This window comes from Mirounga angustirostris, unplaced genomic scaffold, assembly GCF_029215605.1.
Source record: "Mirounga angustirostris isolate CCGP_5_RB_7025 unplaced genomic scaffold, mMirAng1.0.hap1 SCAF_15, whole genome shotgun sequence".
Taxonomy (NCBI): domain Eukaryota; kingdom Metazoa; phylum Chordata; class Mammalia; order Carnivora; family Phocidae; genus Mirounga; species Mirounga angustirostris.
In genome coordinates, this window is record NW_026991723.1 from 1590753 (window position 1) to 1617381 (window position 26629).

At 50.8% G+C, this 26629-nt stretch overlaps 1 protein-coding gene across 11 annotated transcripts in view; it reads left to right on the forward strand.

The window, feature by feature from the left end:
• PTPDC1 (protein tyrosine phosphatase domain containing 1) overlaps positions 1-26629 on the forward strand; it is a 75784-nt gene extending 49155 nt beyond the window's left edge. For 5 of the 11 annotated variants that reach the window (XM_064579827.1, XM_064579826.1, XM_064579825.1 and 2 more), the window contains 2 exons: positions 190-300; positions 1297-1461. In XM_064579827.1, coding sequence (XP_064435897.1) covers positions 190-300; positions 1297-1446 — 261 coding nt within the window. In that variant the 3' untranslated portion in view covers positions 1447-1461. Of the gene's footprint in view, positions 1-189; positions 301-1296; positions 1524-1625 lie in introns of those variants that run through there. The other 6 variants (XR_010407825.1, XM_064579833.1, XM_064579834.1 and 3 more) reach the window with 6 other exon arrangements.

The window sequence follows — 26629 nt, forward strand, 5'->3', positions numbered from 1 at the left end:
TCCTGGAAGCTTTTCAAATTATATTAACACCTAACAGGAAACGTGAGTAGAGCCCTTGGTAGAGAGTTTGGTGTTTGAGGTCATGAGTACTTGGTCGCACCCCAGCTCCTGGCTCTGCACTTACTTTGAGTTTATGTTCGGAGGCATTTTTTAAAACCACTTGTTTGATTTTGATTTCTGCAAAAACAGGGCCAGCACCAGACCATTCTCTGTGTGTTGCACTGCATAGTGAGTCTGCAGGCGATCCCTGCGGACGTGGAGGAAGCCATCCTCATCCGCGCCATTAAAGCCTTCACCAAGGTGGGTCACATGCTGCTGTCGGCATAATTGCAAATCAGAATCCAGAGGGCCCCCCCCCCCACCTGCTCTAAAATAAAACTTTCAGTATGTTTTTCCTTAATGGAAACATGTTTGACACTTCTCAAACACAGTAGTAGACTTTGGCCAAAAAATATTAGTTTCTCAACAGTGATATCAGAAAAAGCTGAACTGTGGGTTTTTTGAAGGAGAACATTGGAACAAAGAGCTTTCGTACAGAAACAATTGGATGTTGAGAAAATTCTTTTAAATCGTGTGCCAAGTAGGAGAGAATCTTTTCTGGTTGAGCCCATTCTACTTTGGGCCGAAATGCGTAACTGACCACTGAGAACCCAGCATCCAGCAGCGATGACCCGGGACCCTGCCCTAGTTGGCAAATCAAAGCAGAAAGTAATAAAAACCAGAGCTTTCCAGGCTTGCTGCAGCCCCTCAGCAAACACTGGGGTCACCTGCGCCCAGAGAGGTCAGCCAGGATGGGCAGCCCACCTGGGCCGCTCCGCGTCGCCCCACCTCTTGTTGGAGGGCGAGGGCGGCCGTGTGATTGTGACATGCTGCCTGGAGGGTGGAGTTGCTTGTCTCTGGCCTGGCCGTCCTGTGTCTACGAACATGTTAGGCGGGCCCAGACCCTCCGCAGCACCGCCGGGAGTCGCACATTTCTGCGGGAGTGGGAGTGGGTGCAGGTGTGGGAATTGCTCGGGTTCTCTGTCCTCCCGTTGCTCGACCCTGCAGCCGAAATACATGGACACAGTACATCCCCACCATGGGGCAAGGGAACTAACTTGCATGAAGGCTTTCTCTGTGGCAGACAAACACGTGAGCCTCTCACACCCAGTGCTCCCAGAAATGCTAAGGCGGGGGGTACCGCGGTGCGTGCGTGACAGGTCAGGTGTGAGTGGGGCCGCGTAGCGGGCCAGTGGCAAGGTGGGCTCCAGGCGGGTTGCCACAGGGCAGCCTTACAGCTGGAGACCCCTTTGACAGACCCCGTCCCTTGTGCCCCTGGCGCTTAAGTCTCCAGGTTCGGAACTCCGCCCTCACAGCTGCCTGGCGTCACGACAACCTGTGAGTGCGCATGTCCGGGCAGGGGTTTCGGTTTTTGAGTTTTCATTCATAACTTTGGTGTTGACATGATTGGCAGTTCTAATACAGTCTTTCGATTAAAATGAATGTGTGGACTGTGTTATGTATGCTGTTCATTGTGTATAACTGTGTTTGTAAGTCAGAGTTTTTTTCCACCGTCCTTCCTTTTCTCCCAAAATCAGCTGATTAAGATTCACTACTGTGTCCTGAGTCTATCTATTCTTTGTCAGCAGGTTAATTTTGACTCTGAAAATGGACCACTAGTTTACGACACCCTGAAGAAAATATTTAAACACACACTGGAAGAAAACAGGAAAATGACAAAAGATGGCCCTCAGCCTGGCGTTTAGTGATGCTTTCCTGGTGGCGGAGCCCTCCGACCCGGAGACCCAGATGGCGTTTCTGCGCACAGATGAACAGGTTGGAGCGTGGAGCCGCTTTGTCTCAGAGCACTTTATCTCAGACGCTCTTGGTTTGTGCTAAGAACACCCATTTCTGTTGGGAGCAATTATTTATTTTAAAATACCCTCGAGCTACATTTTTGTGTTGAAAAATTGCCATAACGTTGGTGCCACTTTCTTGTATTTATTTAACTGAATTAATACTGTTGTATTAATATGTTAAGTATGTGGTGTTTACATCTTTATTCTTTTTGACACTTTGGAAAAAGTTGTGACTCTTCTTTCCAAAACAAATATTTTGTCAGTGGAACCCTTGCTGGAGTTTTTACCAAATAGGTAATTTTAGTAGTAAAACTTCACTGTGGATCCATCCCCCTGATCCTTGACCTAAGGAAGTCACAAAGTGTCTTAAGCAGTTTTGTATTTGTTAGTAAGAAGGCTATTGAATTTTTTTAAGGATCTTTTTTTAATTTGCAAATTTTTTGTTGTTTTCTTTTTATAAACGCGTCAAAGGATTTCAAAGATATTATTTCTCAGAGAGATTTAGTTTTGTGTTGAAGGTTGACTGTGAGGTGGTTGGGATTTTTTTACCACGGGAAGTAGACTTGCTCTTGGTCAGGCTTCCAGACCCCCTGCCGACCTCTGCTGTCACAGGAGGCAGGAACGCTTTTCGGCACGTCCAGCCTGATGCCCAACAAACAGCGTCTTCACGGTGGAAGCGGGGGCCGTGGTGGGCAGTGTGGGCAGCTGCTCAGAAGCAGGACTCCACAGGGAGGAGCGTCAGGTGGGGGCAGGCTCCATGCAGCAGCGTGACCACCGGCCCACACCTCCCACATCTGCCCTTCCGTGGACCCTGTCATCTCAGGGCCCTGTCTTCGGCCACTTGTCACTCTGAGAACTAAGATTCTTAAATTGAACGTGACGCACGTAGGCCGCAATCACCCTCTGGGCTCGAGATAAGAAATAAGTGAACTAGTTCCTGCCTAACCAGTTCTCTGTGGACCAAACTGTCATTCAGCAGTCGAAGCCGTGATGAATGTGTGCAGCACCAGAGGGCGGGCCACACAGAGGGTAAGCATTTTCCCCAGTAAATATGCTATTCATCTAACCAATTTCACGGTAAGGTTATGACCTAATTTTAGAGACGGAATTTCGGGGGAAGTGAAGCTAACCACGGATGAGTCTCCCCGACTCCTGCATCTCTGAATCAGGTGCTGGCACATCAGAAACATAGTAATCCTTGTCGGTCTTACAGACTCTGGCGGCAAATGCTGAATGTCGTTACCTCCCACACTGTGTAAGTTTTCTTAGGAAACTTAAGATCCAGCGAATTTTAATGAACTGGTTGCCCGTTCCTGAAATTTCTCATTTTTAAGTGCCTGACCTGGGAAAGAAGGGAAAGATTACATTTTATCCAAAGGTACATTATAAAAATATGTTTTTTACCCAAAAAGATGTTTACCGTCATTTCTGTCAGTCTCACCTGGGCAGCTGCCAGCAGGGCTCATTGGACAAGCGGCTGTTGGCCTGTGTGTTTGAGATGGTCCCGCACAGCCCCGACGTGACCATGGCAGCGCACCAGACTGAGGAAGAGAGCTGGTGGGAGAAATAAATCAGGCTGTCTGTGGGCTTTGTATGTATTTGAATAAAAGTGAAAAGAACAACCCATAACCCTCGTACATTTTAGCTTGGAGCTCCTGATGATACAGGTATGCTTGGTGATGGGACGATCCTGACAGGCAGACTGGGTCGTGGGCTGGACATCAGTCAGGCTCTGGTTGGTCCCAACTCTGTTGGTCCAGTATGAGCAGGAGGGGCAGGAGGGGCAGGAGGGGAGAGGAGAGCTCTAGGAGGAGCGGGTGAGGGGAATCTTAAGGCTGGCGGGGTTCCTGCCTTCCTGCACTTGAGTGGATGAGGAGTTCTCTGCAGGCCAGAGGATAGTTCTACTGACCAGAAGAACTTACAGGGTTTTGGGATTCAGCTCAGCGGAAGTGTGAGGGGCCAAGAGCACACACTCAGAACTGACGGCCATGGCCATGCATATGCATTGTCTGGGTTCTTACCAGACCCGGGGAGAAGTATTATTCATACTTGCCTGTTGAAGGAGTCCCAGTCTGACCGACTCCAGACTGTGCCCTCCTCCCTCCCCCTGACAGAATGCCCGGCAGGAACCATGGGCCCTGTCAGCACTGGGCTCCATGGTGGCACCATAGAGCATTGTGTTGTTTGTCACTTAGTGAAAGTCCCCATCATGTCTGTCCTCTGGAGCTGGCTGAGCTGCCATGTCACTGTCCTGTGATCTCAGCATATCTCACTTAGGAAGTGCAGGATTTCCGGCCACTTACCAGTTTTCCTTCTATCCGAGAGCTCGCTGATGCCCTCTGCACCGAAGTGCTGCTGGTCTTGAGATTGCTTTATCCGTGTGCAGAACTCAGAAACCCACGTAATGTGCTTAGTCGTGTCTTCAGCCAGCTCCCCAGTCTTATCTCAGGAAGAGCATGTGCTTTCATCATGCTGGCGTCCATGAAAAACCATGTATCATAACTTCAATAAAGTTTTGCTGGTTTCTCTTAAATGGAGGACACCTGCTCATTGCTTGCATGCTCTTTCAGCCAGTTCTTTAGAGGTCTGAAGAAATCTCTGGAGACAATAGGCTGCAGACAAAATGCATATCCCAAGCCCCTGATATCTGAAGGCCCACAGTAATTTGGGGGATTGATTTAATCTGACAGTTTACTCAAGGCATCTTTGTTCTTGTTGTTCCAAATGAACAAGGATCGATATATTTTCAGTGCAAGTAAAACAAGAATGACATTCTCTTTGGTGCTTTTTATGAATATGGCTCAAGAGTATCACCTTATCTAAAGGAGCCTCCTTGGGGCACCTGGGTGGCTTAGTCACTGAAGTGTCTGCCTTCGGCTGAGGTCATGACCCCAGAGTCCCAGGATGGAGCCCCACGTTGGGCTCCCTGCTCAGCAAGGAGTCAGCTTCTCCCTCTCCCTCTGCCCCCTGCTCCATTTCTCTCTCTCTCACTCACTCTCTCTCCCTCACTCTCAAATAGATAAATTTAAAGGAAAATAAAGGAGCCTACTCAATGCTAGTTGGTTGAAAATTGTTTACAGATAACATGACAGGAGAAAAATTCAACAAATCCTGTGATGCAGTTGTGCATTCTGTTTTAGTTATGCTTTTAGGCATGAGCTGGCCTCTGAGTAGCCCAACACTGACGGTAAAACTGACTTGTGAGTGATCACGATGGAGGCCTTGAGCAGTGTGGCTTGGGGAAACCATCACTGTCAGCCATCATTTAAAACATCCAGTCATGGAAGACAATGTCCAAACCAGACTTTTACGATCATAAGACCTCGTGCACTGAAGTTTCGTGTGTCCACGGCAGTTTATATTGCAACAGAAGGCTGTAATGTCCTTGCCTCCTGGCTTTCTTGATTAAAATGAAAAGATGTTTGACTCTTAAGATTGCCTGTTTTGGGGAGAAGTTATATTTTTGGAGTAGTTTCCTACTTACATGGCCATTTGATTACAGCCTGAAAACACTCCTTGGCTTTGATTTAGTGAGTTGCTTTCTCATTTTCTTTCTTCTCTTAAAAATAAAATTAAAAGTAGTCAGACACTGAATTAGACTGAACCATGTGGAATAGCCTGCAGGTCAAAAATGATCACATGTGGCCATTTCCTGTGGTTCAACCGAATATTAAATTTAATGCTCCTGAGACCAGTAGGTGATATTTCCTGTATTATTTTAACAAAGTTTAAATTAGAAGATCAAGTATTTTCTAAGAATATTCTCTATGCTCCCAGTGGACTTCAAAACAAGTGGAAGAGACCAGTGTGAAACTCCTCTTTCAGCAAGCAAGGCCATGCCTCCTCTGTGTGTGGCTCTCCACTGATGCTGGGGGCACATGAGCTCATCTTCTCAGTCGTTCGTCCTCTGTCAGGAGCCGAGTTTAGCACATGCTTGGAACTAATGCTAGAAGCCTAATTCTCAACATTGTCACTCACTTAATTCTGAACATCCTTCAAAGCTCAGCTCTAATTCCTTGGAACAGAGTGTGTTAAATGTAGTCAAATTCAGCTACTTGACTATACAGCCCAAGGAGATGGAGGGGTATTACAGGCTGGACAGTGTCCTAAAATTCATGTTGAAGTTCTGACTCCTGGTACCCCAGAATGTGACTGTATTTGGAGATGGGGTCATTGCAGATGTAATTAGTGAAGACGAGGTCACTAGGGTGGCCCCAATCCAGCATGACCAGTGTCCCTGCGAAGAAAAGGAGGTGAGGACACAGACACGCACCGAGGACAACCACGTGAGGACGTGGGAAGACGGTGTCTACCCGCCAGGAGATAGGCCTTGGGGGAAACTGGCCTGCCCACGCCTGGGCCTCAGACTTCCCGCCTCCAGGACTGTGAGAACACACACTTCTATCGTACCAGCCCGGGCCATGGTGTTTGTTATGGCAGCCGGGGCTGACCAATGCACTCCTCAGCGCTTCCGCTGTACGTTGTGTGTGTTTCTCTATCACGTTACCTCAAACAGCACATCACTTGGATTTTCTTGTTTCTCAGCTTTATGCAAATTGAAGAACGCAGTGTGTATTCTTCTGTGACTTGCTCACGTTGTCCACCACGTTCCTCACATTTATCCATGTTGGCGTGTGGAGCTGTGGTTCCTGTGTGTTCACTGGGGTGTGGCAGCCCATTATGTGGATGCCCCACAGTTTACCCCTTTACTTGTGATGGACACTTAGATGATTGTATTTGTAGATAAATACAAACACATGGGTGCACACATAGTTATTTAGGCTGTGGAGCTACAAGTGGCATTTACGGGCTTCAGGGCACATGTCCAGGTTCCTTCACAAGGACAAGGTGTTTCTAAAACGATCGCCTCCGTTTATCCGCCAGCAGTGGTGAATGCGAGTTCCCATTGCTCAGTGGCCTTGACAACACTTAGTACTGGCTGCCTTCTTGGTTTCTGCCAGATTCAGCTGGTGTGAGACATGTCCCAGTGAGGTATCTTCACGTGTCCTGGGACATGTGTGCTTCGTCTCCTCTCACGTGCTTGTGCACATGTGTCTGTCTCTCACAGCCCTTAAACACGTGGTGCTCCGTGTGTTGGTTTTCTTTCTTCTCATCCATGATCCTGCCACACTCGGTGTAACACCTGGCACACAGAAGGGATCAACAAATGTGGATCAAAGAAGTAAGGAGGTAGAGGAAAAGAGGAGAGCACTGTCCCCCTAAGATCAGAACAACTCAGGGAAGGCTGCCCCCCCTCCTGTTCACATTGTGCTGGAGGTTCTGGCTGGTGTAATCAGGCAGGAAAAAGAAATATGAGGCATTCAGAGGAGAAAGTAAAACCATTTTTTTTAAAGATTTTATTTATTTATTTGAGAGAGAGAATGAGAGAGAGAGAGAGAGAGCATGAGAAGGGAAGGGTCAGAGGGAGAAGCAGACTCCCTGCCGAGCAGGGAGCCCGATGCGGGACTCGATCCAGGGACTCCAGGATCATGACCTGAGCCGAAGGCAGTCGCTTAACCAACTGAGCCACCCAGGCGCCCAAAGTAAAACCATTTTTATTTTCAGACATGACCATCCCTGTAAAAAATCTGATGGAATCTACAGAAAAAAACTATGACAGCTATTACGTGAGTTTGGTGAAGTGGGAAGACAAAAAATCAATTCACAAAAACCAGCTGAATTTCTGTATATTGGCAATGAAGAACCTGAAGTTGAACAATGGCAGTTACCAGAGCATCAAACGCTAAGGGATAAATCTGACAGAAAATGGGAGCCACCTGTTCTATCCATCTCCAAGGGCCACCACAACAAATGATCACAAGTAAGGGGGTGGGGGAGCGGGGGCTTACTTGTTCTGGTTCTCCTGGTTCCAGAGGCCAGAAGTCTGAAATTAAGGGATCAGCAGGGCCACGCTCCTTCCAGAGGCTCCAGGGGAGGATCCTTCCTGCCTCTTCCAGCTTCTGCCGGCCACCGGTGTCCCGTGGGGCTTCTTGGCTTCTGGCCGTATCACGCCCATCTCTGCCTTCATCTTCACACTGCCTTCTCCTCTCTCTCTCTATCCTCTGTGCAACTCTTATAAGGACACATGTCATTGGATTAGACACCTCTGGATAATGTAGGATGATCTCCTCTTGAGACCTTCAAGTACCAACTGCAAAGACCTTTTTTCCAAATAAACTCACATTCTCAGGCTCTGGGGACGAGGACACGAACATAGCAGAGCAGGGGGAGGGTGAGTGGCGTGATTCAACTCACTACACCTGCACACTGAAAACTACAAAATATTTCCAAGAGAAACTTAAACAGACCGAAAAAGATGGAAAGATAACCTGCTCATGAGTTGGAGGAGTCAAGATTGTTTATATGTCCATTCCTTTCAGATTGATCTCTAGATCCCATACAATCCTAATTAAAGTCCAAGCAGGCTTTTCTTGCAGAAATTGACAAACTGATTCTGAAATTCATATGGAAAGGCAAGTGACCTAGAACAGCCAAAAGAACTTTGAAAAAAGAACAAAGTTGGCAGGCTAACACTACTTGATTTCAGGAATTATTTTTTTTCTTTTTTTAAAGATTTTATTTATTTTAGAGAGAGAATGAGAGAGAGAGAGCACATGAGAAGGGGGAGGGTCAGAGGGAGAAGCAGACTCCCTGCCGAGCATGGAGCCCGATGCGGGACTCAATCCCGGGACTCCAGGATCATGATCTGAGCCGAAGGCAGTCGCTTAACCAACTGAGCCACCCAGTCGCCCTTTTTTAAAGATTTTATTTATTCATAAGAGACAGAGAGAGAGGCAGAGGGAGAAGCAGCCTCCCCGCTGAGCAGGGAGCCCGATGCCGGACTCGATCCCAGGACCCTGGGATGATGACCTGAGCCCAAGGCAGACGCTTAACCATCTGAGCCACCCAGGCGCCCGATTTCAAGAATTATTATAAAGCTACACTAACCAAAACTGTGTGGTACTCATACAAAGCTAGACAGGTACATCAATGGAACAGGATATTCCAGAGAGAGACCCACACACACATGAACACCTGAGTTTGGACAAAGGTGAAAAGGCAATGCGGAGAAAGGACCGTCTTTAAACAAATGGTGCTGGAACAATTGGATGTTCGTATGCAAAATGACAATTAAAAACCCTTGGATCCGTATCTTGCATTATCTACAAAAATCAACTTTTAAATGTAAGATCTAAAACTATAAAACTTCTAAGAGAAAATATATGTGACCTTAGGTTAATTAGAGGTTTGTTGGATACAACACCAAAAGTACAGTCCATTAAAGAACAAGTTGATAATCTGGACTACATCAAGATTAAAAACTTCCGCTCTTCAAAAGACACTGTTAAGAAATGAAGACAAGCCGTAGACTAGGGGAGACTCTTTCTCAAAGCATTTATCTGATGAAAGACTATCTGAAACCTCTCAAGACTCAACAAGATAAAGGAAAAGCAGCCCAAACTTATAAAAGTGCCAAAGATTTTAATACACCACCAAAAATACAAAATTGGCAAATAACTAAATGAAAAGATGCTAAGCAGTATTAGTCATAGAAAGGCAAATGAATATGCACAGCAAAGGAAACAACCAACAAAACTAAAAGACAACTATGGAATGGGAGAAGATTTGTAAATGACATATCTGATAAAGGGTTAGTATCCAAAATCTATTGGGGTGCCTGGGTGGCTCAGTCGTTAAGCGTCTGCCTTCGGCTCAGGTCATGATCCCAAGGTCCTGGGATTGAGCCCCGCATCGGGCTCCCTGCTCAGCGGGAAGCCTCCTTCTCCCTCTCCCACTCCCCCTGCTTGTGTTCCCTCTCTCGCTGTGTCTCTCTCTGTCAAATAAATAAATAAAATAATTTTTAAAAATCTATAAAGAACTTACACAACTCAACGCCAAAAACCAAATAATCCAATTTAAAAATGGGCAGAAGACAGACACATGAGAAGATGCTCAGCATCGCTTGGCATCAGGGAAATACAAATCAAAACCACAGTGAGACAGCATCTCACACCTGGCAGACGGCTGAAATCAACACAAGAAACAGCAGTGTTGGCAGGGATGTAAAGGGGAGCCTCCCACATTGTTGGTGGGAATGCAAGCAAAGTGGTGCAGCCACTCTGGAAAACGGTGTGGAGATTCCTCAAAAAATTAAAAATAGAATTACCCTACTACCCAGCAATTGCACCACTAAGTATTTACCCAAAGAACACAACACTAATTCAAAGAGGTACGTGCACCCCGATGTTTATAGCATCATCATCTACAATAGCCAAATTCTGAAAAGAACCCAAGCGTCCACCGACAGATGAATGGATGAAGAAGATGCGGCGTATACGTGCAATGGGATATTACTCAGCCATTAAAAAGAATGAAATCTTGCCATTTGCAAGGATGTGAATGGAACTAGAGGGTATTATTCTAAGTGAAATAAGTCAGAGGAAGATAAATACTGTATGATTTCACTCGTGTGGAATTTTTTTTTAAGATTTTATTTATTTGACAGAGAGCACAAGTAGGCAGAGCGGCAGGGAGAGGGAGAAGCAGGCTCTCTGCTGAGCAGGGAGCCAGATGCGGGGCTCGATCCCAGGACCTTGGATCATGACCTGATCCGAAGGCAGACGTGGAATTTAAGAAACAAAACAAACAGACAAAGGGAAAAAAGACAAACCAAGAAGCAGACTCTTCACTACAGAAAACACACTGCTGGTCACCAGAGGGGAGGAGAGTGGGAGGGTGGGTGAAACAGGTGATGGGGATTAAGGAGTGCACCTGTCCTGATGAGCACCAGTGACATAAGGAAGTGTTGAATCACTATGTTGTACACCTGAAACTAACATAATACCATATGTTAACGGTATTGGAATTAAAAGAAATGCAAATGAAAGCCACAAGGAGATGCCACCGCACACCTTGTAAAATGCTGAAAATGCAGAAACTGGGGTGCACCAGGTGTTGGTAGGGATACGGAGAAATGGGAACTCACACTGCGAGTGGGAACATGAAGTGGTGCACACTTTGGAAAGCTGTTTGGCGGTGGCCTCAGAAGTGTGCTATCCAGCTGTTCCATTCCTAGGCGTTTATCCACGGGGGAAGAATGTGTACATCCCAACGAAGACTTGACCAGGAGTGTCTATAGCAGCTCTGTGTGGACTAGCCAAAAACTGGAAACAGCACAAGGTCCATGAACAGGAAAATGGAAAACCACATCGTGGTGGATCCACACGTGGAACGCCACGCTGCAATAAAAAGGAGTGAACTCTCAGTGATTCATACAACAGCAGGAATGACTCCGCCTCACTGTGCCGAGTGGGAGAAGCCAGACGGAAGGAGTACGCGCCATGTGATCCCTTGTACATAAAACTAGGGAACGCAGAAGAACGTGTCGTGAGCGAGTGCAGATCTGGCTGCCCAGGGCCAGAGGAGGCCCGGGGGTGTGGGGGGCATGCTCCCGTTCACGGTGGTGACTGTGGTGTTGGGTTTGTGGGTGAAGTTCATGGTTTCATGTCAGAAGGTATCAAGTTGCACACTTTTTTTTTTTTTAAGATTTTATTAATTTATTTCAGAGAGAGAGAGAGACCGAGAGCACCAGCATGAACAGTGTGGTGGGGGGGGGGGGGCGGGCAGAGGGAGAAGCAGGATTCCCGCTGAGAACACCTGATGTGGGGCCCCATCCCAGGACTCTGGGATCATGACCTGAGCCGAAGGCAGTCGCTTCACCGACTGAGCCACCCAGGCGCCCCCCCACTTTTTTAAAGATTTTATTAAGTTGCACACTTTAAATACTGTGTGCCGATTTTTCTGTTCCAGAAAATAGACTTACGTTTGTAAAAGAGGAAACGGTGTCCTGGGAGGAGGCACGTTGGAGTGGTCACGTGGGTTTTCTCTGGGCGGGGACGTATGGGCCATCATGTTCGAGGGGTGCTGGGGCTCTAACTGTGCTTGAATTTCTGTAAATGAGTTTGCCCACAGCGCAGCCATGCTGTGTTTCTAAAGTGAAAAAGAAGTGGCTTGCTCACAGCTGGTCTCCGTCGCTTGTCGAGCTCAATTTCCAGAGAGCCTCTCTGCTGGTAGTATTTTTGCAGTGGGAGCTCTGTGTCTACAATCTAAACTATCTTTACATGAACTGAAGTGCATTTCTGATTTTAAATGTTTGTTTTCTGAGGATTTCTGAAGGACTGATTTGGGAAAACCTGTGTTTTAACAGATGTCCCACATTCCTGCTCCGTTGGTAAAAGTGAAAGACTGTTTTCCCAGACTCTGACTCCTGCGTGGACTTTCTGGTCGCCGCCCATTCAGAGCACAGCCTCTCCTGCCAGATGTTTGTCTTCCTGCTTTCTCTGTTTAAAGGGTTCAGAGGAGATTTAGCTGCTTTAGCCACGTAATTATTTTTTTCAACAATTAAGAACTTTGACAACTGGCATTCACAAGCTAATGTGGAGGCACAGAAACCGCAATTTAATTGCAGAGCTTCAGAAGCTCTAACTGAGAGGGTTTGGCCTCCTACCTCCCACAAGGGCGCTGCTGGTGTGCCCGGAAGTCAGCCCCCCGGGAATTTGACGGAGCCTCCTGGCCGCCACCCAGGGCCCGTGAGTCATGAAGAAACCCCGTGTGCAAAAGAAACCCTTGGCAAACAAGAAATGGCTCTTGAGAAGGTCTGTGTCTGCTCGGGAGAGGAGGAAGTTGAATTAAACACGGGACAGTGTTCGTTCTGCCCCCCGCGTCCCACCCGTGGCCCCTTCCGGCCCTGGCCCTAGAGACACAGACTCGAGGCCGGTCCCCCTAAGGATGCAGGTGGCCCTGGGGGCAGGACCGGCTCTTTCTGAGGAGCAGTGGGACCTCAGAGCCAACTTCCTCTGGGAAGAGGGAGGACACGTGCTCGGCCTATGGAAAGTCGGGAAATGGAGGGTCGGGGATTCTGGACAAAGCAGTGCACGGAGGTGCTTCTGGCCCGTTGTTCTGAGGCCAAATCCTTCTTTGTCCCTGGACTGTAGGAGAGGGCTGGGGTCATTCTGTTGCCAAATTTCAAAGAGGTCCCCCTCACCCCATCCAGTGTTTTATATCCACAATCTCAGGTGAGCAGAAACGGCCCATGTCTTGACTTTCTTTCCTCAGTGTGGACTCCAGGCCCCCGTTTACCCCAGGCTGGGCCCCCGACTGGGCCCGAGGTGCTGGAGAGGCCTGGGCCCTCTGCGCCCCCTCGCAGCTGCCACAGGGGGCTCTACGAGCCTGGAATGGGCACATGTCTCTCCTTAAAATACCGAAGTGTGTCCTGGAGGCCGGCCCCTCCCCAGAAGGCAGGGTGCTGCCGGCCAGCCAGGCCAGGCAGGGCATGTCCCCTCCCCGAGGAACCCAGGCGGACGGGGGTGTGTGCTGTGGATCGGGGCTCCTGGCAGGCGGGGCCTGTCTGCTCGAGTGGGATCCTCCCTTGACCCTGAGCCGAGCTGGCGGAGGAGGTGGCTCTTGGCACTCTTGGGAGAGGGAGGAGGAGGGGCAGGAACTAGGGCCCGCCTTACTGAGGCTGTTCCGGGCTTGGAGCACGGACAGCATGACCGGAGGAGATGGAGCACCAGGGTGTGGCCCTTCCCAGCTCCCAGGGCCAGGCTGGTCTGGAGGAGACCCTCCCCGCCGTCCCCCAGAGCCCGGCCCCGTGGTCCAGCCCTCCTCAGCCACCACAGCTCGGCCGCCTCCCCGCTCCCCTCCCAGGGGCTGCTTATTTTAAAGTCAGGTATATGGAGATAATGGGTCAAAGGCTCAACCGTCCATGTTCCGAGTTTTGCAAACACGCAGTCATGTAACTGCCACCACGAGGGAGACACAGCTGCCGGCCAGTGCAGAAGGTCCCCTGCTGTCCCTGCACAGCCCACCGCCGTGTCCTCTGGTTTTGTCTTCTCAGCCGTCACACAGCCGCAGGCTCTGGGCCCCACTGGATGCGCCCACGCTATCGTGTGTGTCCACGGCGGCTCCCATCTGCGGCTCAGGAGCTCCTGCCACGTGGACTGGCCACGGCCTGTGGGTCCATTCTCCCAGGACCACTCGGGTTAGCGCTGGTTTTGGCAATTGTGAATAGGACACGATGCCCCCTACCCAAGCCCCAGCAGGCTCTCCCGGGAGCTCAGCCTTGATTTCCGTTGGTGAAAAGCCGAGGCCCTGGCTCCTTGTCCACACCCACCATCCGTTTCTGCTCAGGCTCCTGGGCTGTGTCGTCTGTGCTCCATCCGCTGGTCCCCAGCCCCACACACCTCAGCTGTTCTAAAGAAAGTCTCATCACATCCTCTGCCGCCCCTTCCAAGTCCCAGGGTCTCTCGGGGGCCCAAGACCCCCACATCTCCGAGCCCCTCCTGCTCTGTCTCCACCCTTCTTCAGTGACATCTGTTCGCCCCCACCCGGCTCTACACAGCCTCCCAGGCTCCAGGCCGGTTCTCCTAGGACAGCACTCATGTCCGCGGTGGGGACTGGGGGTCTGCATGTTGGTGCTCCCACCAGACTGCGGATTCGTGGAAGGCAGGGCAGCTTCTGATCAAAACCTGACTCCCAGACCAGTAGGCACCTGGCCCTGCAGTGGCGTCCAAGGGGGACATGGACAGAGAAGTCTGTGCCACAGAAAGGGGCCGGTGTACAGAAGGGGCAGAGGGAAACCTCACGCACGAGCCAGAACGCTGCAGGGGCAGGAGGGATGGGGCAGAAAGGTGTTGGTCTTTCTTAGGTTGGCGCCTGGGCCCAGCCCCGGAGTGCGTGCTCTTGCTGCTGGCCCCCCGTTCCTGAGCCCACAGGCTGGCCTCCATGCCCCATCCACCCTGGAGGCAGCATGGACCCCCGTCCTCTCTCCTTGGTGCTCTGCCTCCCCTGATCCCTCCTGCCCGGATGGGCTCACCCCGCTGCACCCACGCCCTCCAGCCCCCGTGATACCACCTGAGTGAGCTCGGTCCTGGAGGCTGTCCTGCCCAGTCCACACACTGTTTAGTGCGGACAGAGGTTCAGTTTGGGAAGATGGAACAGTCCTGGAGATGGATGGTGTGGATGGCTGCACTCAGTGCTGCTGAGCTGCGCACTTACAAATGGCCCAAATGGTAAATTTTAGGGGCGCCTGGGTGGCTTAGTCGGTTGAGTGTGCTGACTCTTGGTTTCGGCTCAGGTCATGATCTCAGGGTTGTGGGATCTAGCCCCACACTGGGCTCCGTGCTGGGCATAGAGTCTGCTTGGGATTCTCTTTCCCTCTGCCCCTCCCCCGCCTCAAATAATTTTTTTCATTTTTTACATTTAAATTCAATTAACATATACTGTATTGTTAGTTTCAGGGGTAGAATTTAGTGACTCATCAGTTGCATATAACATCCAGTGCTCCTTACATCAAATGTCCTCCTTAATGTCCATCACCCAGTTACCCCATCCCCCCTCCTCCCATCCCTCCAGCGACCCTCAGTTTTTTTCCTATGCTTAAGAGTCTCTTATGGTTTGTCTCCCTCTCTGTTTTCGTCTTCTTTTTCCTTCCCTTCCCGTATGTTCATGTTTTGTTTCTTAAATTCCACATATAAGCGAGATCATATGTTTGTCTTTTTCTGACGGACTCATTTCACTTAGCATAATACCCTCCAGTTCCATCCATGTCGTTGCAGATGGCAAGACTTTAATTTTTGATGGCTGCGTAATATTCCGTTGTGTATATAGATCCCCTATTCTTTATCCATTTAACTAAATAGATATTTAAGAACCAAAGGCACAGGAGCAGCAGGTAAGTGAAGAGCCCAGGAATGGCAGCACCGTGGCCCCCATGTGGCCGTCACGTGTGTCCAGCATGTTGGGTGCTCACTCTGTGCATGTCAAATGGAGGTTAAGGGCATACAGTAGGTCTTCATGGTTTTCTCCCTGCTGCCCGTGGTCTCACAAGCACGTCCAGGAGTGTAAGGAGGCCGTGCATCTCACCGGGAACGTCCCCATCTGCAGGACCTCACTTGTGAGCAGCGCAGCCTGTCAGAGGCAAAAGGAGAGCCCACGGGGCACCACTTACCATCAGCTCCTCCGTCTTCATGAACTGCAGCCCTGGACAGGTCGCCGCACCTCTCCACGCCTCCACGTCCTTGCTCAGGTGAGAGCCAAGACCTGTGCTTCCTCGGGCTGTCAGCGCCCCTCGTGGAGGCTGCCTGGTCTTCCGAGGCACCCGAGGCCAGGTGGGCCCATGCACCTGCCCCTCTGCAGGGGGTGGAGGTGCGGGAGAGCTCAGTGGCGCGCCAGAGGCCGTCCTGTGCAGGAGCGCAGGCCCGCACGGGACCCCAAGTCCCCGGAGCTGGAGCCAGCCGGCGGGCTGCTCTCCAGCCGCGTATCTTCTGCATCAGAGAGGTCAGCAAATTCAGTAAAGAGCTGGAAAGTCAGTATTTCGGACTTTGCAGGCCACATATGGTTTCCGTTACATATCATGTGTTCCTGTTTTTGTTTCTTACCGGGTCTTAAAGATGTAAAACCCGCTTGTGTCTGGTGAGCTGTACAAAAGGAAGCTGTGGGCGGGCCGTAGTTTGCCCCCCACACGTGCTGGTGCCCCAGGGGTCTGAGGAATGGCCTCGCTTCTTGTCCCACAAGGAAAGTCTGGCGTCCGTGTGACAATGTGTCTCCCGGGGCTGTGTCTGGTGCCTGATCTAGAAGCCTGGCGGGGCAGGCCCTGGGCGCGGTGCTGTCCTGCCCTGTGTGCATGGAGGGTTCATGCCCCTTGCTGCTCCTCCCGGCTCCTCCCGGCCCCCCAGACAGGTGCCAGCAGGCAGTCTGCCGTCCCGGGCGTCAGGGAGAGAGAGAGGTGTGGGGCCTTCTACTGAGGCGGCAGGTCTCTTTCCGGTCGGCACGTCTCAGAATCCACCCCACAAAAGGACTGGGGCATGTCTGGCAAAGCAGACACTGGCCGGCCAGAACCCCTCTCTGAAGGGCTGGGAAGGGTGGGAGCGGGCTCCGAAGACATGGGGGACCCAGGCTGGGGGCCGCGGGGACGTGCCCTGGGGCGCGCGCTGGCGGCAAGGAGTGTTCGTTAGCAAGGCGCCAGGCCCCGGCGGACACAGGACATTCAGAGAAGAAGAGAGTGCACAGAGCAGGGCATCGCAAGTGGGGAGGGCATCCCGGCAAGAGGGGGTGGCAGATGCCGGGGCCCAGGGGAGGGGCCCACACCCGGAGATGCTGGGGCTGGTCCGTAGGAGACAGACTTCAGTGGAGGACGTGGGATGTGCTCTTGGGAGGGCAGGTGAGGCCCTATTGGAGGGGGTCTTACAGGTCATGCACAGGGCGCTGTGTTTTGACCTATGGGCAGTGGGGAGCCGTAATCCACACCACGCATCCGGTGGGACCTGATCCCGAGCTAGAGCGCAGGAACCACAACTGGAGCTCATCCAGGTCCCTTGGGGATTTGTGGAGGGAAGGAAGGAAGAAACGCAGGCGGAACAGATTGCGGGAGACGGGGCCGTGGAACAGAGGGCGGCCTGGGCAGGGGGGCCCGGCCCCCAAACAGTCACCAGTCGGACATGGGGGCGGGTGACGGGCTGCCGGCCTGGGATAGCTTCAAAGGCACCAGATGCTTGGATTTATTTACACTTTTCGTGTTTCAACTTGGAATTTTCGCTTACTTTGTATTTGTTGTAAAGTCCTCTCAAAGTAGTACACACCAGGCTGAAGGGTCAACCTTGGAAAAGATGGAGAGTGAAAGTCACGGCCTCTGCTCCGTGTGCCCCCGCCCCAGGCCCACCGAGGCAGCCCCTTGGAACTTGTTCTGGAGAGTTCTTCCCGGGGCGGTCTCACAGTGCTTAACATGCTCATTCTCTAATGTCCCTTTAGGGCCAGCTGTGGCCACGGCTGATGTGGGCTCCCGGGGCGGGCGGAGCCCCCGTCCGGGTGGCTTCACACCACCTTTGGTCCCCCAGTGTGGTTCTAAGTCACATGCTTAACAGTAGGGGCGAGGGAATCCCCTGTAAAACGAGGCTCCACCAACGTTTGTCCGCCAGACTCAGGGAGACCGAGGGTGCCCCTGCCGAGCCTGGGCGTGGGGGATGTTCCGAAGCCGTTCATCTTCCCAGCGCTGTGTCCCCTGTGTACGCACGCATACGACCCCTACTTTCCACTGTCCGCCTGACACGTACTCTGCGCAGCCGGGACTTGGCGTGGAGCTCTCCCTTCGGACTCCGGGCTCGATTACCACGTTTCCTCCACAGACACGCGTATGCAACTATGCGCTCACACACACCCCCAGCGGCACGGGGGAAAGGACAGCTTTAGGTTGCCGGTCCGGCGGGAGATCCCAAGGTGGCGCTGGCAGGGTGGCTGTCCGGCATGTGTGTCCCGCTCAGCGTCCAGGGCCCCGAGGGGGGGCCAGGGGGGCCTCTCCCCTTCCCCCTCACGTCCCCGGCATAGCGCACCCTGAGTGAAAGTTTGCTCAACAGGTGGATTGTGACCGTGGCACCTGGTCTTGTCTGTTGTGCTTTAAAATGTAGGTATTATTACTACTCAGGTGTGGCAGGCAGGCATCAGATCAGAAGGTAGCTCGCTACCCACGGTCCCTGAGGGTGGACCTGCTGTGGGGGGCCACACGGGAAACACTGGGGTCAGCCAGCGAGTACTGTGATTTCCACGGAAGGAACAGGCGAGGCAGACTGTAGCGGGTGAATGACCTCAGCGGGCTCTGGGCAGGGGGCCACCAGAGATGTCTGGCACCTGGTGCTGGGCGACCAGGGCAGGCGCAGTGATTGGGTGGCAAGAGCTGACAGAGGCCGCGGTGTGGCTCCGCGTGGGTTGTTTGAATGTGGAGGCAGCCCCCAGGTGAGCCCCTCGCCATCTCCAGGCGTGGCCCGTCCCTCCAGGGTCTGCAGGGCCCTAGACGCCAGAGCATCAAAGGCAGCAAATGAGAGATGGAGTTAATACACTTGGGTTCTCAGTGCCTAGTTCAGGCACCCGCTCCTCAAGGCTGCAACTCTGGTCTTCGCAGTCACCCCAGGAGACCTGGTTCCTCCCTGTCTGTGCTCTCCTGTGCGTCATCGTCACCTGGGAGCGTGCCCGGGGAAAGGCAGGGCACTCACTACCCAGGAGACGGCTGGCGGGCGGTGCCCCTCCTGTGGTGACGTCACAGTGGGCGATGGGCGCTTGCCACAGGCTCGTGCCTCTGTGTTCTAGCTCATCTCTCTGAGGGGAAGGCAGGGGGACATCCTGGGAAGTCTGAGGGGGCACCAGAGATAGTCCACACCACAGAGCACAGCCAACTTGCTCAAATGTGCGAAGAGCATGGGGAGGCCACGAATCTGGTACCCAGTTACAACTTTAGTTTATTCTTGCCAAGCTGCCTAATCTGCCAAATTGCTCAGCAGCCTTAGAGTTGAAATCAGGTGTTTGCTCAGGAGTATAGCAGAGATTCCTTTCCAGAAACATTCCCGCACCCGCACCCGCACCCACACTGCCTGCCCTTCACTCCTCGCACTGGAGCCCAGGGACATCACCCTGGTGTGTGTGGCATCAGCCATGCAGCCCGCAGCAGGATTTAGGGGACCACAGAGAGAAGGGCTCAAGCAGTCACACTGAGTAGCAGCATCTTCAGACTTAGGAGGATTTGGCTACCCCTCATCATCCCAATGACAGAGGGTGGGGGAGGGGGACCAGCGAAGCTGCCGGCCCTCCTGCTGGTTCCTGCGCTGTTTGCAGAGCTGAGCGTATTGTTCACACGGGACACACAGGAGCCCTCACCGCGTTCCGTACAGTGCTCGAAACGTCGTGCACTTCCATGCGCATGTCTGCAACACCGTGAGGCAAAACCCTGTGTCCTCTGTACCCCATGCCCCAGTCAAGGGACCTTCAAAGGTAATCTGATGCACGTAGACTTCCCCGTTGGTACAGACTTGAGGACAACTCGTGTCAGATAAAACTCAGGTATGAATTGGACATAACGCCAGTCGGCTCTAGTTCTAGCCCATCTGATGCCCTCAACAACCCCGGACGGCCAGGGTGCTCCTTGCTTCGCAGATTACGGAGCACAGCCCACCAGCTTTAGGCTGCTTTGTTAACTGCGGGGCATGAACCAAGCTGGTGATTTCTTTGGAGGAGGTCAAGATGATTCCCTGGTCTTCATTATTTGGCTCTGGTTTGAAGCTCGTGGCCAACTCCGGGAGCACAGACGTGGCCCCGAGAGATGGTCTCGTGGTGCCCGGGCTCCTGGCTCTTCAGCGCCGAGTGCTGGGGGTCCATCCTCACGGAGCAGGGTGTCCCTGTGATGTCAGCTTCAGCAGACCTCCTGGGCCTCCAGGCCGCTCCAGCCTCTGCTATTCCTTCAGTGGTCCCTCCTCCTGCGGGACATGGTGGCAGTCTTGGGCAGGCTGGCCACACCAGTAAGAGGGCTTGAGAGAAGACTGTGCTGTTCACTGTTGCTGTTTGGACTCTGCCTTTGAAAATCAGTTTCGTCTGCCACAAATTCTCAGTGGTTCTGCATCGTGGTCGGTGGTAATCTCCCCTGCCGAGACGTGAGTGGCTCGTCCCGAGCCCCCCACTAGAAGAGGGAAAGTGAAGGGTCCTCTCTCCTTCCATCTACCTGGCCTCACCGTGAGCCTGCAGTGGACTTGACGTTGTGGAGGCCCTTACGCTATCAGTAGCTACCACCGAGTGGCAGGCACCTCACCAAGCACGCCACGGACGCTGCAGCCAGTCCTGACAAGGCCCAGGAGGCTGTGGCGTGGCAGAGTGGAAGGGACTTTGCTCTTCTAATCCCAGCGCTGCCCCTTTCTGGTGTGTGCCGTGGGCATGTTACCCAGCATCTTGGCCCCTTCCCAGCTTCCCTGCACAATTATCATCTAACGCAGTCGTGAGGATTCCATGGAGCACCCAGTATGGTGTGTTTTTGCTGAATGACCAATCGAGCATCCTCATGCTACCATCACCTCTGTCCTCCACCTGGTGTCCTGTGCAGGTGACCCTTGATACCTGCTTCAGAACACATTCCACAGATGTCAATGGCCTGGGGCATGGCGGGTCCTGAGTGCACAGAGCTGGGACATGGAGGGAAAATGCATCAATCACATGTGCCTCAGTGATGGAGAACCAATATGTGGATGTGGAAGCTCTTTGGGGACCACAGGTCTCACCAGTTGGCCAATAAATGTGCCTCAGTGATGGAGAACCAATATGTGGATGTGGAAGCTCTTTAGGGACCACAGGTCTCACCAGTTGGCCAATAAATAAGATCTTATTAAAAAACGGAAACAAAGTGCTGAAAACCAGTGATGAAGAGAAAATCTTAAAAGTGACCACAGGGGGAAAAGATGTTCCATACAGAACAAAAATAAGGATGACATCCGATTTCTCATTGGAAACAATCTAAGCAAGAAGATAGTGGAGCAAAATTTTAGAAGTATGCATTTAAAAAAATAAAAGTCAATCTAGAATTCTATATCCACTGAAAATATCTTTCAAAAGTGAAGGCAAAATAAAAACCTTTTCAGACACACAAAAGTTGAAAGTATTCCTCACCTGCAGACCCACACTTGAAGAGATGTTAAAGGCGGTCCCGTCAAGCAGAAGGAAAATCTGGATCCACACAGAGAGATGAAGAGCACCAGAAATGAAGCCAACACAGAACTCCCAAAGATTTTTCTTGTATTACTTAAATCTCTCTAAAAGATCATCAGTTTTAGGGCGCCTGGGTGGCTCAGTCGTTATGCGTCTGCCTTCGGCTCAGGTCATGATCCCAGGGTCCTGGGATCGAGCCCCACATCGGCTCCCTGCTCAGCGGGAAGCCTGCTTCTCCCTCCTCCACTCCCCTTCCCTCTCTCGCCATGTCTCTCTCTGTCAAATAAATAAATAAAATCTTAAAAAAAATTAAAAAATAAAGTAAAAGATAATCAGTTTTAAAACAACGATATATCGTGGGGTTTACAATATGTAAAAGTGAAATGCAGGACAAGAAGAGCACAAAGGCCAGGAGGGACAGGGTGGGAGGGCGCTATATGTGAAGGGCTGCAACATCCTTGGAGGCAGACGGGGATAAGTTAAAGATAAATATGATCAGCCCTAAAGCAACCACTAAAATGACAAAGACAGAGTTATAGAGAATAAGCCAGCAATGGAGATAAAACAAGATCACAGAAAAATACTCAATCCTAAAGAAGGTAGAAAAAGAGGAAAAAAGGAACAAAAACCAGATTGGGCAAATGGAAACAAATAGCAAGATGATAAAACTCAAATCTAGCTACGTCAGTAATCACATGCAATGAAAATTATCTAAATCCTTCAGTTAAAAAGGTGATGATCAGAATGGATTAAAAAATCAAGACCCAACTATATGCTGCCTGTGATAAATACACTTTAAAAAGGAAGACACACGCAAACAGGTTAAAAGTAAAAAATGGGAAGAAATAAGTCATGCTAACATGAATCAAAAGAAGCTACAGGGGCTTTATCAACATCCCAAAAAGCAGATCTCAGACCAAATAACGTTATCAGAGGTAAAGAAGGTCACCTCATTTTTTAAAAAAAGATTTTATTTATTTTGAGAGAAAGAGAAAGTGGAGGGAGAGGCAGAGGCAGGGGGAGAGAAAATCTCAAGCAGACTCCACACCGAGTGCAGACCCCAACTCAGGGCTCGATCTCACCACCCTGAGATCATGACCTGAGCTGAAATCAAAAGTGGGACGCTCACCCGACTGAGCCACTCAGGACCCCGAAGGTCACTTCATTCTGATGAAGGAATCAACTAATCGAGAGAACACAGGGGTCCTAAATGTTTGTGCGTCTAATGAGGCTTCAAAATAAAAAAGTAAAAACTGATAGAAGGCCCAGGAGAAATGGACAGATGCATAATTTTCAATACCATTCTCGCAATCGCTGGCAAAACAAGTAGGCAGGAACTCAGCATATACACAGTAGACTCAGACGACGGCACTGGCCAGACAGCGCTTCGCCACTCCGCCCAGCAACCGCAGAGTGCACAGCCCGCCAAGACAGACCATGGAGCAAGTCTCGCTATTTAGAGGGATTGAAATCACACCAAGTACTTCTCTGACCGCAATACAGTTCAATCAGGACTCAATGACAGAGATCTCTGGGACGCCTCCAGAGAGCACAGAGCGAGGAAGAAACCAAACGGAATCCACTAGCTGTTCTGAACGGGATGGAAATGAAAACACCATGTTCACTCTTGAACACATGCCGCTTGGCCATGGGATGGTGTTACATCAATGTGGTGGTGTAGTCCCTCCCCTAACATTATGTTTACTGTAATTGCACTGGTATGTGTAAGTAATATCTGTTTGTAAATTTTGCTCCTTCGATATCGTCTTCTCAGGATTGTGTCTCAACATCCTACTTGTTTCATAAAAGGCACTTCAAAGTCCTCCATGTTCTGTGCTCTGGAACAAGTTGAAGATTTGATAGAATTCTTCTTGGGAACAACGGGGCCAGGTGATTTTGAGTGGGATAGTCTCTCAATAACTTTATTTTGTTGGTACAGAAACTATTCTGCTCAAGCTTTCTCTCTCCAGTGGGGTCAATTATGTTAAGCTATTGTTTCTTAGGAAATTATCCAATTAAAAGTAGTCTTCTATTTTAAAAAATATTCATTTGATTCAATGGTTATTTCTCCCTTCTCATTTCTTATTTCATATATTTTTATTTTTTCTAGATTAATTTATTCAGTGCTTTGTTTATTTTGGTGTTATTTTAATCAATATTTTGTTAATTATAGTATTGTTTTTCTATTCTCTAGCATTTCTTTTTTTTAAGGTTTTATTTATTTATTTGACAGAGGGAGAGGGAGCACAAGCAGGGGAAGCAGCAGAGGGAGAGAGAGAATCTCAAGCAGACTCCCTGCTGAGCAAGGACCCCCCCCGACAAGGGACTTGATCCCAGGACCCAGAGATCATGGCCTCAGCCGGGGGCAGACGGGCAGATGCTTAGGGACTGAGCCATCCAGGTGCCCCTCAAACTCAACTCTAAGAAAGCAAACAATCGAAATAGGCAAAGTATTTGTACAGACTCTTCACCAAACAGCACATGAAAGGATTCTCAGCGTCACTGGTCACAATGAGATCCCACGCACACCATTAGAAAGACAAGGCCACACCGAGTGTTGGCAAGGATGCAGAGGAAGTGGGGCTCTCGTACATGGTCGCAGGGAACGTAAAATTGTACAAACACTTCAGAAAACAGTTTGGCTGTTTCTCAAAAGGTTAAACATATGATCTACTCATTCCACTCCTGGGTCTCAATACCCAAGAGGAAAGGAAATATATATGCCTACAAAGACGTGCCCACAAACGTTCATAGTAGCTTTATTTATAATAGACAGAAACTGGAAACCATCCAAACATCCAGACAAATGCATAAACGAACGGCTGCACACAACAACCTGTAAATGAGTCTGAAAATTGCTGTGTGAAAGAAGACAGACAAAAAGCGAGCACGAATCCATTTATATAGAATCCTAGAAACTGTGGCGTAGCAAGCAGTTAGAGAAGGGAGGGCAGAGATTGCTGGGGAGGCACTGGAGGTGCTGAGGGGGGAAGGGAGGTGATGGTAAAGGGGCGCAGGATAGAAGGGCTCGCCCCCCTGGTTGCGGTGATGGCTTCCCCTCATCCAGTAAGCTTCAAAACCTATCAAATTGTATAATTTTCCCATGTCAATTATACTCAGTAAAGCTGTTTTTAAACTTTAAAGGATGTTTTGAAGAGCTGGGTTTATCGCACTCCTCCGAACCACTGCTTTATCAGCCAAGAAAGCATCCACCTCCCTCTGTTGTTCACTTGGGTGTTTGTGTCTGTTGGGTGCCCGCTGGGGGCCTGGCAGAGGGCGTCCGACAGTGAGCAAGACAGGGGTCCTGCTCAGTGAATTTAAGGCCCTGCTGGACGGACCGGTGGGTTCGGGTCATTAGTATCTCAGTTATGTTAAAGGAACAGGGACGTGTTACGCTGAAGTTCAATGGTGGACAGACTCGGGTAGTTTTGAGAACTGGCCCCACGGTCCCCGCTGAGCGGGAGGGCTCTGCTCCAGGGCACCTGCTGGTTTCACTCCCAGTTCACTCCGCGGCCAGAGAAGCCAGTTGTGTTTTAAATGCGATCCAGGGCTGGAGAAATAAGCAAGTCTGCTCTCTTGTGAGCTTCTCCATGTGAGTTGCTGTCGCATTACAAAATAATTTTACTGCATCACGTATTCCTTATCATAAAAACAGAAATTCAAATGACTCACTCATTTTTGGAATCTCTTAAATTTTTTGTTGTTGTATTTGTGGTTCTGTTCTCTATACAAAGCCTAAAATACTTAGAAAATACGTCATTTTATATTTATTTATCACAAAATGGATCATTTTACAAATGTAAAAAAGTCCACAATTTGTAGCATTTAATATTTCTTGTATAGCACAGAACTGCAAGTTTTCTTGGAAGCCAAAGAACAACCAAAGTAATATTAAAAACTCAAAAGAAAGAGAAAGAGATATTTAACATCTTGCAAGACCCAGGTGGGTGAAGGATACAGACGAGCTCACTGGCCTGCTCTTCATCCACTTTGTTCTCTCTCGCCTGTGGGAGCCACTATCCCAGAAAACCCTCATTTCCATGGCCCCAACACTTTGTGGACTGGTGGGAGTGGACGTGGCCTTTCCTGGCCGTCCCCACTCGTGCAGCTCCCCGGGCCCCTGGTCAGCCGTGCTGCGCTCTCTGATGACCCTGGTGGTGCGCAGGCCTCCCCGCGGGTCCCACCCTCCTCATCTCTGGCCTGGACCCTGCAGTGGCTCCCACGTGGGCTCCTCATGCCCACACAGCCCCACTAATAGCCAGCGCTTTAGCTCATACCAGTCCCTTGTTCAAAATCCCCACTTGGTGGCGGGGGTCCACATACTGCGAATAAATCCAAGGCCTGGCCCCCCTGCCTCTCCAGCGCCGCGTCCCCACTCCGCCCAGCTGTGTCTCAGCCTCAGCGCCTGGCCACTCCTCAGACGTCCTTTGTGCTTTGTGTCATAAGACCAGTGCTTGGCCATCATTCGGTCCTGCCTCTGAGGACAGCTTCTCCGAGATGCCTTCCCGGACCACCCCAGGTCAACAGCTGCCTGCCCCCTGGGCGCTCCGCTGCTGTGCCCACCGCGCTCCATGTCCCTTCATCTTTCTGCAGTGTGTCTGTAAGGGCCGCGAGGCGGCCCGCGGGAAGATTACTCTAGTGGGTCAAATAAGGCCTCAACACACACCGGGCGGGCTACCGGGGGCGATAGGGAGGGCAGGCATATCTATTTATCAACTAAACTGGCAACTTGAAGACGGTTTTGGAAATGGGGGAGAGTCGCATCATTTCTCGGTCAGCTCGCAATGTCGGGACGTGTTTGTGCCGTGCTATGGTGACCGATGGTGACATGTGCGGGACTGCGGTGACACGCAAGGGTGGAAGAACCGGTCGCTGCCCGGGGCAGAGGGGGTGTGGGGAGTCGAGCCCCATCTGCCGAGGGCCTACTGCCTGCTGCGTGTGGCTGTATGTCCTGCGGGGTCACCTCTCACTCCATTCTCTGTGGGACCCGGGTCCCTTTTCCACAAGCAGGAATCTCAGATGCAGGACTCTCCCGCCATCAGAGCCAAGGTGACGCCAGCGTCCGCAGGACCTCACCGCGCCTTGCGACGGAAATATGTCCCAGAGCTGACGGGGGCCGAGGTTGACGGGATGAGCGGGTGATGGGCCGATGGGCTGAGACAGGGAGGGGCTGTGGCCGTGGACAATCCAGGGCAGAGATCTTGACTTTTTCTAGAACAATCACGACGGACGGGTCTGAGATTTCATTCCCCTCAAAATTATTTGGGTAATCCTTCTAT